At 36.8% G+C, this 15125-nt stretch overlaps 1 protein-coding gene across 1 annotated transcript in view; it reads left to right on the top strand.

The window, feature by feature from the left end:
• Window positions 1–14549, top strand: part of LOC144215414 (golgin subfamily A member 7-like) — a 30956-nt gene extending 16407 nt beyond the window's left edge. The window contains exons 2-8 of the mRNA XM_077744329.1: window positions 5910–6013; window positions 7790–7859; window positions 8250–8375; window positions 9406–9558; window positions 10179–10280; window positions 11267–11320; window positions 13107–14549. Of these exons, the coding sequence (XP_077600455.1) occupies window positions 7851–7859; window positions 8250–8375; window positions 9406–9558; window positions 10179–10280; window positions 11267–11308 (432 nt within the window). The 5' untranslated portion in view covers window positions 5910–6013; window positions 7790–7850 and the 3' untranslated portion in view covers window positions 11309–11320; window positions 13107–14549. The remainder of the gene's footprint in view (window positions 1–5909; window positions 6014–7789; window positions 7860–8249; window positions 8376–9405; window positions 9559–10178; window positions 10281–11266; window positions 11321–13106) is intronic.
• The last annotated feature ends 576 nt before the right edge of the window (window positions 14550–15125 follow it).

Here is a 15125-nt window from a genome sequence, read left to right as displayed (position 1 = left end):
ATTTGCTTAATGTCTTTATCTAATGAATACACTTTACAGCTACCACACTCACCCTGATTTTTTTCATTTTTTTCCAGATAAAGCTCGGTAGGAGAGTGCATTTTAAGCACATTATGTCATGAATGAGCACGGTGAAATATGACAATACTCTAGCAAGAGAGTAACTATAGTTTGCTACTAGGTACAGAAAGTAAATGTCAAAATAACCTTAAATTGTTTAGAAATTCTTCTTAAATTCAGAAAAGATGTTTGAAAATGGGCTAAATATTGTAGCTCAAATGTCTTGTCAGTCAAATAACTCGCCAACGAGGATTCCACATGCCTAAGCTGTGATGTATTTTGATACGGAGGCCAATGCATTCCTGTGAATTCTTTAGCGCACATTTTAAATGTACAATGATGGTTTAATAAGCATTAGCTGTGCATCAAACTGATGGTTGCTATCGCCAAACCACTAATGTCCAGAACAGACGACGGTTTCACCTCTAGGTCAAGCCTGGCTTTCCTCAAATGGACTGCCTGTTTGGAGTTGAAGGGCTGCTTCAAACATATTTGAAGACAGTAACGAGCAAGTCCAGCCACAAAAAGCCTTTCCAGTGATAAGTCTGTGCTTGGTTTATTTCTAGATTTACAACATTAGGAAAGCTAGGTTTAAAATTCCGATAAGATCAAGTTGCCTCAGATATCTCCCCCTATCAGGGTGTTTAATTTCAAAATGTTATTAAAAGACTTTGGCGAAAAAAGATACACTGGAAGACACTACATATTTTTCAAAGATAATATAATGTGTTTGGGAATGGCGAGGGTTCACGGCAGGGGTGTCCAGTTCAGTTTGGACCCGTTTATTTTTGGCCATAAAAGTTTACTTATTGGCCATCAGTGAATTGCATTGAGAAATGAGGAATTTTCTTCCTTTTAAGTGGTTGCTTTTTGATGATTTTTTGATATTTCTGGGTTATTCCTGTTGATTTTGGGGAATTTTAATAATAATAGATAGCAAATTGGGCAAAGTTCTGCTTTCACAACGCCCATTACAGTATGAACACGATACTACTAAGTTTTTGTCAGGCTTAACAACCCAATGGTCCGTATTGGACCCTCTTGTTGGCAGCTTTAAGCCCTCGGGCCATATGTTTGACACACCTGATCTACGTTGTATCCACTATAAGTAATAGATTAAAGCCAAATGGGCATTTTGGCAGAAGTGACATAGGACTCTGTCATCACCGAGCACCACCGAGCACTGGGTAAACACTGGCGCTGTCTCAGAACATGACGTCACCAACGAATGAAAGCGCTGTTATAACCAATGCGAAGTATAAAAATAACAAGCACACCTGCTTTTTGTCACGTAACGCCAGAGAGGAGAAAAAAGTCCAAACTTTTCTTGAAACAGATCTTCCAGAATTTACATGGACATGACACTACACAACCATGTGGAAAAATGTCCAGTTTTTGCAAAATGAAATTAGAACAAGCTACATGATTCCAAAACTTTTTTGTATGTATATGTAGTCATATTTTAGAGCTAGAAGGTTAAAAAAAAAAGCAGGAGAACTGTGGCTTAAGCAAGTGCAGTAATCCCTCAAATATCACAGATTTTCATATTTTCATTAATTATTGACCTTCTGGATGTGATTGGTTAAATTTTAATACAAAGGCTTCACATATAGAGCACTGTCAGTTGTTTAATTTCAAAAATAGTTTATCATATTTTATTTGAATGGAACATGTTATGATGGATCAAATAGTTATCTTTATATCGTTTTTAAGCTGTCCGGTTTTATATTCACCATAGAATGTTAACAGCTATTTTGACTCAATTTTTGTTATGATGAAGGAATGCATGTAAACATCACATGCCAACAAATAGCTTGCTATTAGTTCTATACAAAATGAATTGAATTGGCCCTATTTTATGTTTTCATTCAAATAAACTAGTCTCAGCAAGTCATGAGATAGAAGTAAGAACAATCTGAAACCAATAAAATAGAAAAATTAGACCATTTATTCATTTTCCATCCCGTTTATCCTCAATCATGAATAAAAGAAAAAAAACAATCTGTCAAAAAATTAATATCGATGATAAGACAGAAATGACAGCTATTCTAATGAATGTGCCAAGCTGATTTGCGTAAATAATTGTGAGACGATATGATGCAGACAAAAGTAATGATCTAACCCTAAAAACAGAAGGAAATCATTAAAGAACTAAAAAAAAAAAAACTCAGAAAATCTACCCAAAAGTAACAGATCATAATTCAAGTAAAAGCAGCACATGGTGAGTGGAATTTGAATCACTTCATATAATTCCAAAGGAGAGATTGATCTAGGGTTGTTTTTTTTACATGACATCTTTAGAGTTCAATCCTTTCATTTCTTTGACAACATTATGAATTGACATTAATGTAGCTCTCTTCACATAGCACTCACTGTTGGATGAAATTTATTGATCATCTAAATTTGAATCCGATGACGCTCATGCCAGATAATGGATTTCTGTTGAGTATTCCATGCCTGTGAAATCAAGAATGTTTAAATAGTTCCTCTTATTTCCGCAAAATGTGTATGTTTGGTTGACTGAATACTCCCAATTTGAATTTTAACTGTGATTGGTTGATTGTCCCTTTGTGTCCCACGATTGGTTGGCAATTATGCCCACATAATTGTAATTGATCCTCCAGTGACTGCATGAAAATCAACCATCGCACAATTTGGCTAAGCGTCAATTTAGTTTCCTAATTGCAATTCAGAATAGGTTACACAGCTAAAAATCCCCTAAAACTGTAATCAGTTCTTTACAGGCTGGTGCAGCTTGTTTGAGAAGAAGTCTCTTTGGTTAAACAGTCTTTGCTGGATCAGTTTCAAGAAAAACCTGGTAGTGGATTTACCTAGACCATTCCAGTCTGGAAAATACGATACATTTTTGTGACTGTGAACAGAAAAAAATGATCCAGCAGTAGTAGGCTTTCTTGCTGTTATCATTTTAGTCATTTCTTTTTCAGAACTTGAGTTTAACCAGACTTCCGCCTTTCCAAAACGGCAGGCAGTATGTATTGGTGGTTAACTGGTGAGGCCGGCAGAGCTGATCTCTCATGGGGTATGATATATCATAAGCACGTAAGAGCATTTTAAATCTAGACATCATGATAAATCAAGTCAGAGAGTAAGACGAGTGGGGCTGGAGTGATTCCCAGAAATTTTGTTCCCAGCTGCCCGAGCACCATGGGAAAGCCAGCCCGAGAGAGTGTGGGTCAGGTCAAGCTTGTCTCCTTGCCTGACTGTCAAAGTAACAGTACCTTCCCCTTAGGCATCCAGCACTGCCTGACAGAGCAGTGCTGCTGCGCGGAGGGTTGGAAATGCAATTAAATCAAACATGGGTGAGTAGCTGCAGGACAAATGCCTAGTCAGCGTTTTGCAGCTCACTGAGAAAAAAAAGGAGAAAAAAAACAGCTCGAAGATTTTTTTTTTTTTGCCGTGAGGGCTGGCATTGAAAGACGAAGTATTGAAAGTGAGGGAAGAAAAAAAAAAAAAAGAAAAAGACAGCTTGGGCATTTTGTTTCCAGTGGGTAACCAATGTGGGTGTTAGCAAATGGGTCGGAGACACATTGGCCCAATTCAGAACTTCTTTATTCTCAAGTGTTGGCCTAAAACGTGGGGTCAGACATGTAGGCTGACCCCTGACCGACATGTAGGCTGACCCCTGACCCCCTAGTTCACGTATTCTTGTAATTACCTTTGCGCATCAACTTTTTGGGCCACCCCCACCTAAGACAATGTAACAATTTGTCTTTTCAATTGTCTGTCAGTCACTCTCTTACAGGCCTTTTCAGTGGGCGTATATGGTTTCTTTTTCCATTTGTATTTATTTATTTATCTTGCTTGAAGAGTTGGGGGTTGTCTGGCCCTAGAAACAGGGAGTCTTTGTTTGGGCTGGTTTCACATGGATATGGCTCCCCCCCTCCTCTGCCCCCCTGCTCTCCTGCCCTCTATGCAGCTCCACATGAGCAGAACCCATAGATTTGTTTGGGGGCTGATCTCAGGGTCATTGTACATGGTATTTCCATTACTATTGACCGATCATTGGGACCTTTCTCCCTCGCACTGGCCACTGAGATACTACTATTTCACCTGCAAACATCTGTAGACACTGAAAGACCATTGGGAGAGTTTGTTGTAGAATTAGAATTCTCTCTTGCAATATACAATATACCACAAGTATAAGAATACATGGCCATTATATCTAAAGAAACAAAAATATGGTTTGAGGGTATTCGATATTTGGTCTGATTAAGCAGTTTCTCCCCCAAAAAATGTTTTATGAACTATATCTTATTGCAAATCATGTGTCATTGAATAATGTCCGCTTGAAAAGGGATTGGTGAGTAAGCCAAAATGTGTATCAAAGCATTTTTAATCAACATTGCACCTACTTATAGGCCTTCCACTAGTCAGAAAACAATATTTTTTACCACATAGTACTGTTTATTGCAACTAAACTTCTTGGCAAGGAAAAAAAAATCCGATTTTGACATTTGAATGTAAGCACAGCCTGGATTTCTTGTTTAACTCTCGATTATGTTTCAACTGTAGTAAAGGGCAGGGCGTAGGAAACGATTTGCGTGCTGCAATTACCAACTGAACCAAACTTGGACACCGCTACTCCATATATGTAGTATTATGTTACGACATTTTACTCGTGGTGATGCATTACATATTTCCAGAGATTTTTCTTAATCATTTTGAAATCTACACTGCTTATGCTTTAATCACGTACACTACTACATCTAGTGTACATGATTAAAGCAGATTGTACACAAGTGTTAGACAATTTAGCCAGCCAATGGTTTTGGACATGCTGCAAAAGCAAAGTACTTGAGGGCCTCAACTAAACTAAGAAAAATACCCTCTTTTGCAATCATGGTGGTTGGATTGTAAAATCATAAAAATGTAGAAAACAAAGTATCAGAGCTGATATAATCACGTATGTTGGAAAGAATGGAGTAGCAGATTGACAAGCAGATTAGTGCATCAGGCACAGTGATGTGGACTTTGCGTCAGTCTGTCATGCAAGGCAAAGAGTGAGCTAAAGTGTTTTTTGTATTAATATTTATATTTTTATATAGTGTGTGCGTGCATGTGTGTGTGTGGGAGGTTGAGACCTCAGTTGAAGTGACTCTTAGCCAGAATGCCTGCTGAGTTAGTGAGGAACATTTTGGTCATTGGGACTGTGAAGGAATGCCCAGCTGCAAAGATTTGGGTTGTTAAATTGGACATTTGGATTCATTGGTCTTGAGTCAGCAATCCAGTTATGTGGGTCATAAGTACTCTCTCCAACTCACAACACAGTAAAACTGTCTTCATTTAAATGACATGATTAATACCCTGCAAACTGCTGAGTGAAATATGAGGTGATCTAACTCAACCAATTGACGTCGAAACATGCCCAGGACTGAGGCCATGTCCTGATTGGATGAATTGTTTTTTTCTGTAGTTTTGATTTATTTTAAGTTGGGCACATTATTGAGCATGAATATTGATATCGAATGATTTAAAGCAGATTTTGATGAACAGCCGTGACATATTTAACTCACTGGCTTCCAATCGTCCGGCTCTCCATCATTGTTTTGTGAATTTAAATGAGTTTGTCTTAGCAGACTCGGAGTCAATAGCAATCATTGAGTTAAAATGCCGTCTCTCCCAGTCATTGAGCTGTAATGAGACAAGACGTGCAGACATATTCAAGTGATAAAGTGCACACTTTTTAAAGTTTAATAGTAGCTTTAACAAGCAAATGACAAACATTCACAATCTGTTTATCATCTGAAATGGGTGTTTTGACAAATCTTCACAAGGACCTGTAAAATCAATACTTACAAAAGACTGTTTTTTTTGTTTGTTTTTTAAAGATGTAGGAAAATAGTACCTACTGGAAGTTGTCAATTGATGGAGTTGACTACACTGACAAAAGGCACCCTTAACAGGATATTAAACAGCTAATAAACATTTACAGGTATGTATGATTTCCTTCTCTGGCATTTTGATGTAATATAGTTGTTCAAATGTCCATATGCACTTGAAATGAATGCATGCTTTGACTGCCACATGAATGTGAGGTCATAACATTATGGCATTACAGATGTAATTTGGGTTGGCATGGATTAGTGAGCGCTACACAAAACTCATGTGTGACTGGCACCCTTCTCCATCAAATACAGATGATTTCCACAGTGCTCCATTCATGGTGACCGAAAACTGGCAATAGCATTTATAGACCATTAAAATGATTACGAGTCATTGCCACTTATCATAAAAATACGTTGGCTAGTGATGACGTCTGTGACTGTTACAGATCGGTAACATTAGTAACCAATTCACCCAAAATGTCTAGCTTTATCATATACTCTTATCTATTCTGTGTAGGCCCTGTAGTTGGCTGGCCACAAATTCAGGTGTCATCCACCTGGTGCCCGTAGTTGACTGTGATTGGCTCAAATTTACCATCCTTTTCAAGTCAGTTATGAAATATAACCCAAAGAAACTGATATGGCTATAGAGTTCCTTTTACCTTAATTGTGTAATAATTATATGTAAATTACAAAGCATTTGTTTCTGAGATTATTTTTTTGCATACTGACACTAGTTGGATTTTTTAATTCTATTCATATTTTATTTTCCAATGGTGGAGATTCCAGAATCAGTCTTTTCTATGTGAAAACTGAAAGAACTTGTACCAGAAGGGGAATTATTTGGACACATTATTCTCAATTATCTTCAGAACAGTACTAAAGTACTGTTTAGGATTAACAAGGCGTGTAATAAACACAATTCACTTAGATGACTTATCAAACTGCGGTGTCTTTCATTCGTCCCCTGAGAGAACAACTTCTCTTCAGCAAGAGTACAGCAGTAAAACTATTGTCGTAACCCCCCCAATGTTTGTTGTAAATGAAGGACCCAAATGGCACTCATTAGTGGTCGCTCCCCCACACCCTTCATAGGGGAGTTCTTCCAAGGCCTGTCCTTTGCCTGCAAATCTCCATAGAAGAGTTAGAAAAAGATTTCACATTTTTTTAAATCTCTAATTTCTACCTGGCCTGCACACACGCTATTATTCATTATTGTATCATTTTTCGCTTACGATGTTGCTATTGTATCTCTACCTAACCAAATGGTTGTATTTTATTTTCTCATTCTGCTTAATAACGCATGACAATTAAACTTTGATGGTTCATTTAGTCCCATTTTGACAAATGTAGACACACAAGCACCTCAGCATGCCGTCAGTGTGAAAAATCTTCAAATGTTTATTCAAAAGACCTCATTCAAACATTATTATATAATAGGCTGCCAAGAATACAACACATACGTAAGTGAAATTCCTCATGGATGTTACACTATTAACTATACATTTTGCTAAAGTGGTAGCAGAGTTTCGGAGCTTTTCTGACATTAACATCAGCTCAGACTGTGTGCAATCAGTTTTCTTGAAAAAGGTTAAATGTTTTGAGTTTATTTATTTAATATTAACATGTTAATTAACATATATATATATATAAATATGTAAGATTGTATATATAAATATATATATAAATTATATTTAGAATGTGTATATAGGTGTATATATACATGCACATCATATATGCACAAATATTAGTAGTCACTTTTCCTTTTAATTGCATCTAATTTTCAAGAGGTTTTAATATTTTATTTTGATATTAACCCCAGGGCTTTTGGCTCGGAACCTTTCTTTTGTTGCAAATGTTCCCGCACGGAATTCTCTATCAAGTGGACCTACCGCAGAGGAGCAACCGGAAGAAAAATACACAGAAAGCCAGGTGTCAGCCAATATGGCAGAGGTAAGTGCGATCATGCTTACATTTGTATAGATTTTTATGCATTATTGATGTGTAGTATTTCAACGACAACTGCGCTGCACGTGTTTTAGTGTTAAATAATAAATCTGGCCCCTGATTACACGACGTAAACATGCACAATTGTTTCCATTAACGGGCGATGTGCTAGTAACTGATCATTTTGAATTGAATGAAGTACTAATATCCAAACTGATTTTTTTTTAGAAATCAATGTATCCCCCGTCAAAGGAATGTTGGTATTTTGCATGTATGGCAGTTGGACAAAGTTGTGACTGAAATTGTATTTTTCTACGTGATCAATCTGTTTCTGCAACAAAATTTGAATGCTGCAAATGTGCCGTATTGGTCATTTGGTGTCTTGTTTATTTACAGACTCATAGTTTGCATCCCATTAGGCAGCAGGCATCCGTGGCTGCCAAAGTCTTCATCCAGAGAGATTATTCCAATGGCACTGTGTGCCAATTTCAAATCAAGTTCCCTTCTGAGCTGGAGGACAGGGTAAGATAACTTAAATGATGTTTCCTAGCGTCCTCCTGTCATTTGTATAAAGGAAATTGTATTCATGTCTGGTATAGGGTATCTCCATGAACTGTTCCATTCAAAAATATTTAATGTCAGCACAACAAAACAGTCGATTTGCTTGTACATTTAGGCACCCACTACTTAAAAGGGTCCTTGTGACTGAACAGGAGCTATGATGCATTAAACTGCACATTTTATCTTGACAGCTAAATTGCAGCACTCACAATTTTAAACAATATACCATAAAATTAAATCACGGCTTTAGTCTAATTAGCTTTAAGTCACAAGTTGTTTTCTTGACTGTTATAATAGAGAGAATGTCCTCCTCACTTGGAGGCGTGTTAGATATTAGGTCCAATGTCATGGACGGATGCCCTGGCAGACAAATGTAGAACAAAGTGTATCCCGAATGTGTCGGAGAGCGCTGATCTTTGGAGTCAGTTGCTGCAATCCGGGAGCAGAAATTTGGAAAGTTTTCAGAAATACAAGACGCCTTCAGATGCCTGCGTGTCTGCTCTGAAGGTTCTTTCTTTCCTCTCTCCAGTATCACATGAGCGTTTACCAAATCTCACATTAGTCTAATATTGACATCCTTGTCAAGCAGCCTATTCAAATACTGTATCAGCTATTCATGGCTGAGTTTCAGAGCCGCTGAGAGTTGGAATCTTTCGAGCTATCTGTCTTAGTCAAGGCCTGCAAGTACACATTTTAGGCGCCTTTTATATCAGGATCATTCCACTTTTTATTCTGCCATAATTTTTTTAAGGTGAGGACATTCAAAGGACAATTTTTAAGGGCATCTCAACCTTGTTATAATCATCAGAGATGTACTTTGTAGTTAAAAATCCAAGTACTAATACAAAGTTACTATTGCATTGGTGGATTTGGAGGACAATTAATCTGAAGGACATGCTGCAATTTTTAATAATAAATAGAGATGCTTAATGTATTCATGCTCGATATATGCTTTTCTCAATGATTTATCCTATTTTTTTGTTGCTTAAAGGTCGACAAACAGCAGTTTGAAGAGACGGTGCGGATCCTAAATAATTTATATGCTGAGGCTGAGAAACTTGGAAGCCACTCTTATATTGAAGGATGTTTGGCCTGCCTTACAGCTTATACCGTATTCTTGTGTATGGAGACGCATTATGAGAAGGTGAGTCAAACGTGTGTGGAAGCGGAAGCAATCTATCCTGAATTATTAAGTTATTGAAGTTGACATTTGCTGACATGGTATTAAAAATGGGAAAGGACAATAAAGCATGCCATTTTCATATCCATTTTGCCATTAAGAGCATACTAAATATCCAGAAGTTAGACGTCTGTGTAAGGTTTAATTAAAAGGGTGTTAATAGAGGTGGAAGCAAGCGCAAGGGGTGATGGATTCGACATAAAAAAAAGTGCCAGACAAAAAGCTGAGGAAAAATGAAAGGCTGGAAACAATCTTGTATTTTCAGTACTTTAATCTTTTTATTTTTGCCAACTCTGGTCCTAGGAATGTTATATAACAACCTTCAAAAGAAGACCATTTTTATTATTGTCGTGTTGAAAAATCAATGCAAATTTTGATCATCGTTACTTTGTAGTATGTGGAGCAGCACTTTTAACTCAGTGAAAGCTTTTTTAAAAGTGCGAAAGCTAAAACTGCGGAAAAATTAAAAAAAATCTGTCTTAAAACGATACAATTTCACAAAAATATTAATCGTATTTTTAATTGTCTGCATGTCTTGTCTTAAATAAGCTGTGTTTTAAATGACTTTCTGTATTCCCTTTTAGGTTTTAAAAAAGATCGCCAAGTACGTGCAGGAGCAAAATGACAAGATCTACGCACCCAGGGGTCTCTTGCTCACCGACCCCATCGAAAGAGGCCTTCGGGTTGTATCCTTATAAAAGTTGAGATGGAATACTCCACTTTCTCTTCTTCAGATGAAGCCTTTCTTTCTTTTGGGCCATGTTTAACCACTTACAAACTTTAGCCAACAATGAACAAACACATACATTCCTCAGTGGGAAACAATAGTTCTGTTAATTTAAACACAATGGGCTCATGTATTTTTAGATGAAAAGATATTAATGCGAATATATTAGTAGTAAACCTCCAATAGAAATGGAGGAAAAAAATGAAACAGAAATTTCAAACAGTTGTTTTTATTTTCTTTCAAGCTGCAGTTACTTATGAATATGACATTTTTTTTCAATTGAATATGAAGAATAAAGGCTTCAGTGATTGCAAATTCCTAATGAAAAAAAATAGAGCGCAGTATAAAGGTTTTCTTAAGTAAGAGTAAGGAATCCAAATTTGTTGGTAGTCCATTGCAGCTGCATAAAATTATTGGCTTTACCAGCATGTGTTGGGAAGTTACAGACTGACGCAACTTTTCTAATGAAATGGTGCTCAGCGGCAAAAGGAGATCAGGGATAACAAAAATATGAGTGAAATTGTTCACAGCTGAGCTTTCTAACTAGCCTTGCCTCCCGATTTAATTGGGCTGACAGTCTTTTGGAGGATTTAAGCCAACACTGGGAAGCCGCTGTGCTGTATTTGGCAAAGCTAGGCATGTGGGAGTGACAGGAATGTATCACCTGAGCACTTATTTCAACATCAGCAACCCAATTGCCAGCTCATCATCTCGCAACATCACAAATCTCAAATGTCAGTCAACTGCCGTCACGGGAGGCCCATGAGCGCCCAAGAAAAGATTTTCGCACCAAAAGTAACAGTGCAAAGAAGATCTTTGCTGAAAATGAACTTGTGCAATGTTGTTGCAAGTGGAGACATTTTCAAGTGTCAGATATTTGATTTCATGTGATAGAATTCAAGCCAAATGTCGACTAATGTGGTTCCTTAACTGATTTCCTTCAAGATTGAGGTCACCATCTTTGAAGAGCGAAGCTTGACCAGATAGAAGCTTCCGAAAGTAAGTTTAAATTTATGAATATATTTTTGTATGTTTTGTATTGTAGTATCAATATATTTATTATAATTATAAATACAGTTTTTAATATTAATATACATTTAAAAACATTAGTTTATGTTTATATTTTTTCTTTTTTGTTTGTTTTTGTATGGTATTATATCAATATATTTAATATAATTATGAATATAATTATTAATATTAGTATACATTTTAAAAACATGTTTTTAGTTTAAAAATAATTATAATTTTGAGGGTCTTAGACGTCCAATCCATTTGAACAAGGAAGGTCTGGAAGCCATCGAATGATCTTTTAATGGCTCTTGCAAAAGAGGCATCAAATCTTTCCCAGATGGATTTATGAAATGAATCTGGCTTAACAGGTTCATGTAAATCCTGGTTCAGTGATCAAGAGCAGGTCCGTCACCCCCTGTCTGCAGCCGCACGCATTTCTCCTTAAGTCCCCTCAGCTGGTTGTACTCCTAGTGAACTGCTTTTTAATCATGGGGTTAGCTTCCATAACGCATTAAAGGATATTCAAGCTAGTTTATGACAATCACATGGCTGCTGTTCACTGGCTTGTCACTTTATTGAGGATTTTAAATGTACTGTAAATGCAAATGTAGTTCACCGAGAGGACCGCACTCTCAAAACATGAGCCAAACCAAGCAGCTCAACCCAAAAAGCGATGAAACGTTCCATCAACACGCGCAGATTCGCCCCGTACTTATTGACCACTGGGCCAAGGTCAATCAATTATCAGATTTTTTAGAAAGGGTTCGACCATTTAGGCTTATTTGTTTTCGGTGTTATTTCATGCCATAGTTTATCGCACCACTTTTCTTATATGTAATTTATATAAGGAAATGTGCTTTGTTAGCGGTCGGCCGTTTGAAATATGTTAACTAAGCTTTAAACCTGTGTTATGGTGTGATTTGACGTGTGGTTTTCCCACATGAAAGCTTGTCGATTTGATGAATGCGATGATTTTTGCAAATAGGGAGGCTGAGAAATAATATTCCAACCCTCGTTTCGTTTTTTAAAGGCACGCTCATTTTGTATCACGTCTTTTATCAGTGACACTTGCAACCTTATTGTTTGTTTGCATGGCAAAAAACTGGCAACAACAACCAAGTGTTTTTTTCCCCTCCAAACACATGTGGCTTTTCAATATCTACTGATCTTTCAATTTGCCGCCATGTGTTTTCCCTCAAGAGTGCATTGTATGTTTTAAATAGATTCCATATTTCCCACAACAAAATGATTTTGTCCCTCCTTTAGGCTTTGAACAGGATCAAAAACCTACCTAGGGAACACAAAGGCCACTCACACGGTAGCACCGTCCTAAGACTTTGGTATTTATTATGCTAGTAAATGTATTTAAAAAATAATTTTTTGAAACCTCAAATCTCCGAAGATGGATAAACTTTGTTCCATGAGATGAACAAACAAATGAAGGGATTATAAATGTGTTCATTCAAAGAATGTCAGCCATGCACTTTGATTAGAATCTTTTGAGAAAAGAGCATGTTGCAACATACATGGGGTAAACAAGTGTAAGCAACAGTTGGCATGTATAAAATAGGCCGTATTCATGTTAGAAAACACCAATTTAATTTAGAAATTAGAAATGATCATCTATTATTATATTTACAACAAATGATTTTGCATGCAGTTCTCGTGTAGCAGAACTAAAGTTATTTATGGCCTCATCATCAAAGGAGGTTTTAATCTTTGCAGTGAAGTGCATTTTTTTCCATGACGTCACTCACCTATTGTTCATTTGTAGGTGCTGCTTGATCGGGCAGAGCTTTTTATGCCAGAGCACCATTGCTCTGGCCCTACTTCGACGTGTACTCGCCCCGCCACCCAAAAGAACCTGTCCTCTTGTACTCTACTGCGTCTCAACAATCTCTTTTGTCAATAACCGTGCAGAAATCAACGCTTAAATACGTCTCATAGTCATTATTCTTTGCTTGTTTAGTAGTCAACACCACTCAAAATTGCCTTGTTTACAAACTGTTACACTACTAAATATCCCCTAATTTACAGAAAATCTCCTCAAGGCATGACAAATGACCTTTTGTGTGATTTTTATTTCTATTCTTTAATAGAACTGTGCAATCACAAAAGCCGAAATACAGTGTTAATTCTATTTTGTTCCCCCCTCCTTTGCAGCGGCTCTGTGAGTCTGTGATCCATGTTTTATTGGTTAACATTTTGTGCTTGTTTTTATTGGAATTGCTCCAAAGGTAACCGACAGCTGATTGTTGTCAGATTCGGACATTCCAGCCACATCGCCGTAGTTTGTGGTCATATTTTTGTCTTTATTAATGCCTTGGTTTATAAGTATTTGCTCTCTACGCATGCAGTGCTTCTGTGTTCTTCATAATATGTATTCACTTGTATTTAAGCGCTCATGTTTACTGTGCCTTGCTGGGTAATGTTTGGTGATATAAGCATTACTTATTCGTTTATCGTTGGATATGCTTTGTTTGAACTGGAAGAAGCGTATAATAGATATTTTTGTGCCTGTTTGATTCAAATCATTATTAATGTACCCCAATCATCTTAGTACTACTGCAAGCACAGTGGTTTCATTGCAATTGGGAGTTGATCCATCCAGTACGTAGCGTTTTGACAATTACATTGGAAATGCAGTGTTATTGTGAAAAATCAAGAATTTGACTATTCGCATCTTGAGATTGCATTTTATTACATCCATTTATGCAAGACAATTATAAAATGGATGTAAAAAATATGCATATTTCACAGTATTCAATCTGAAACTAGGTTGCTTTTCTGAGCACATTTTTAAAGTATAAGGTGGTGAATGTGTTCTTTGTGGTATGTTTTATTCCTGACTGCAGTAATGTTCTTTTTTCAAGTGATTGTCAGGCGTGCACTCCTCATGCGCCCTCCATACTTTCTCCTTTTTGTTAATTTGCCACATTATTCCTATTTACAGACCCATAACAAAGCCACAACTGTTGTAGTTTTAAGAACTTACCAAATGTTGTGGGATTCCTGCAATTTTGCAGTGATAACATGTTTTCCTGATCAGTTTTTATTACTTTCAGAGATGATTCAAAGTCATTGGTTGTGGCCTTTTATGTGAATAGTTAATGCTCTTGGTTTCAAGTATTACTGTTAGAATGGATGTAAAGTGAAGAGAAATGTCTGTTTGTTGTTTTATTTTTAAAATTGTTGCTTGAATAAATGTACACCTGTATTACAATGTTTATTTCTTGCAGGGAATGTACAGAGTAAGTAGAGATTTGTTTGAAGGTAGATTTAATTGAACTCAACCTACTTTTTTCTTTAGAACAAAAACAGCCATTAACTCTAAATAGTCTTTTTTTAAGTCTTACAACAGGGGATAAGTTATGGATATATTGTTCACTGTATCAACCCCTGTTTTTGCTATTTTTTAAGTATATCGCGGTTTTTGGTCTTTTGTGGATTTTACTGTACACAGCGAAAAAACGAGGGATTACCGTAAAAAAAAAAAAAAAAAAAAAAAAAATCAGTAAAACCCCGCTTTTTCGCGATTTTCAATCGATCGCGGTTTTTAGCCTTTCGCGGTTTTTGTTGGTCACAGCGAACTTCGGGGGGACTACTGCGATTATATTTTCCACAGTAAAACCCCGTTTTTTCGCGATTTTTAATCGATCGCGGTTTTTAGCCTTTCGCGGTTTTTGTTGGTCACAGCGAACTTCGGGGGGACTACTGCGATTATATTTTCACAGTAAAACCCCGTTTTTTCGCGATTTTCAATCGATCGCGGTTTTTAGCCTTTCGCGGTTTT

Source organism: Stigmatopora nigra, chromosome 22 (assembly GCF_051989575.1).
Source record: "Stigmatopora nigra isolate UIUO_SnigA chromosome 22, RoL_Snig_1.1, whole genome shotgun sequence".
Classification (NCBI taxonomy): domain Eukaryota; kingdom Metazoa; phylum Chordata; class Actinopteri; order Syngnathiformes; family Syngnathidae; genus Stigmatopora; species Stigmatopora nigra.
Note: the sequence above shows the minus strand (reverse complement) of the source record. Positions and strands in the feature narration are given on the sequence as shown.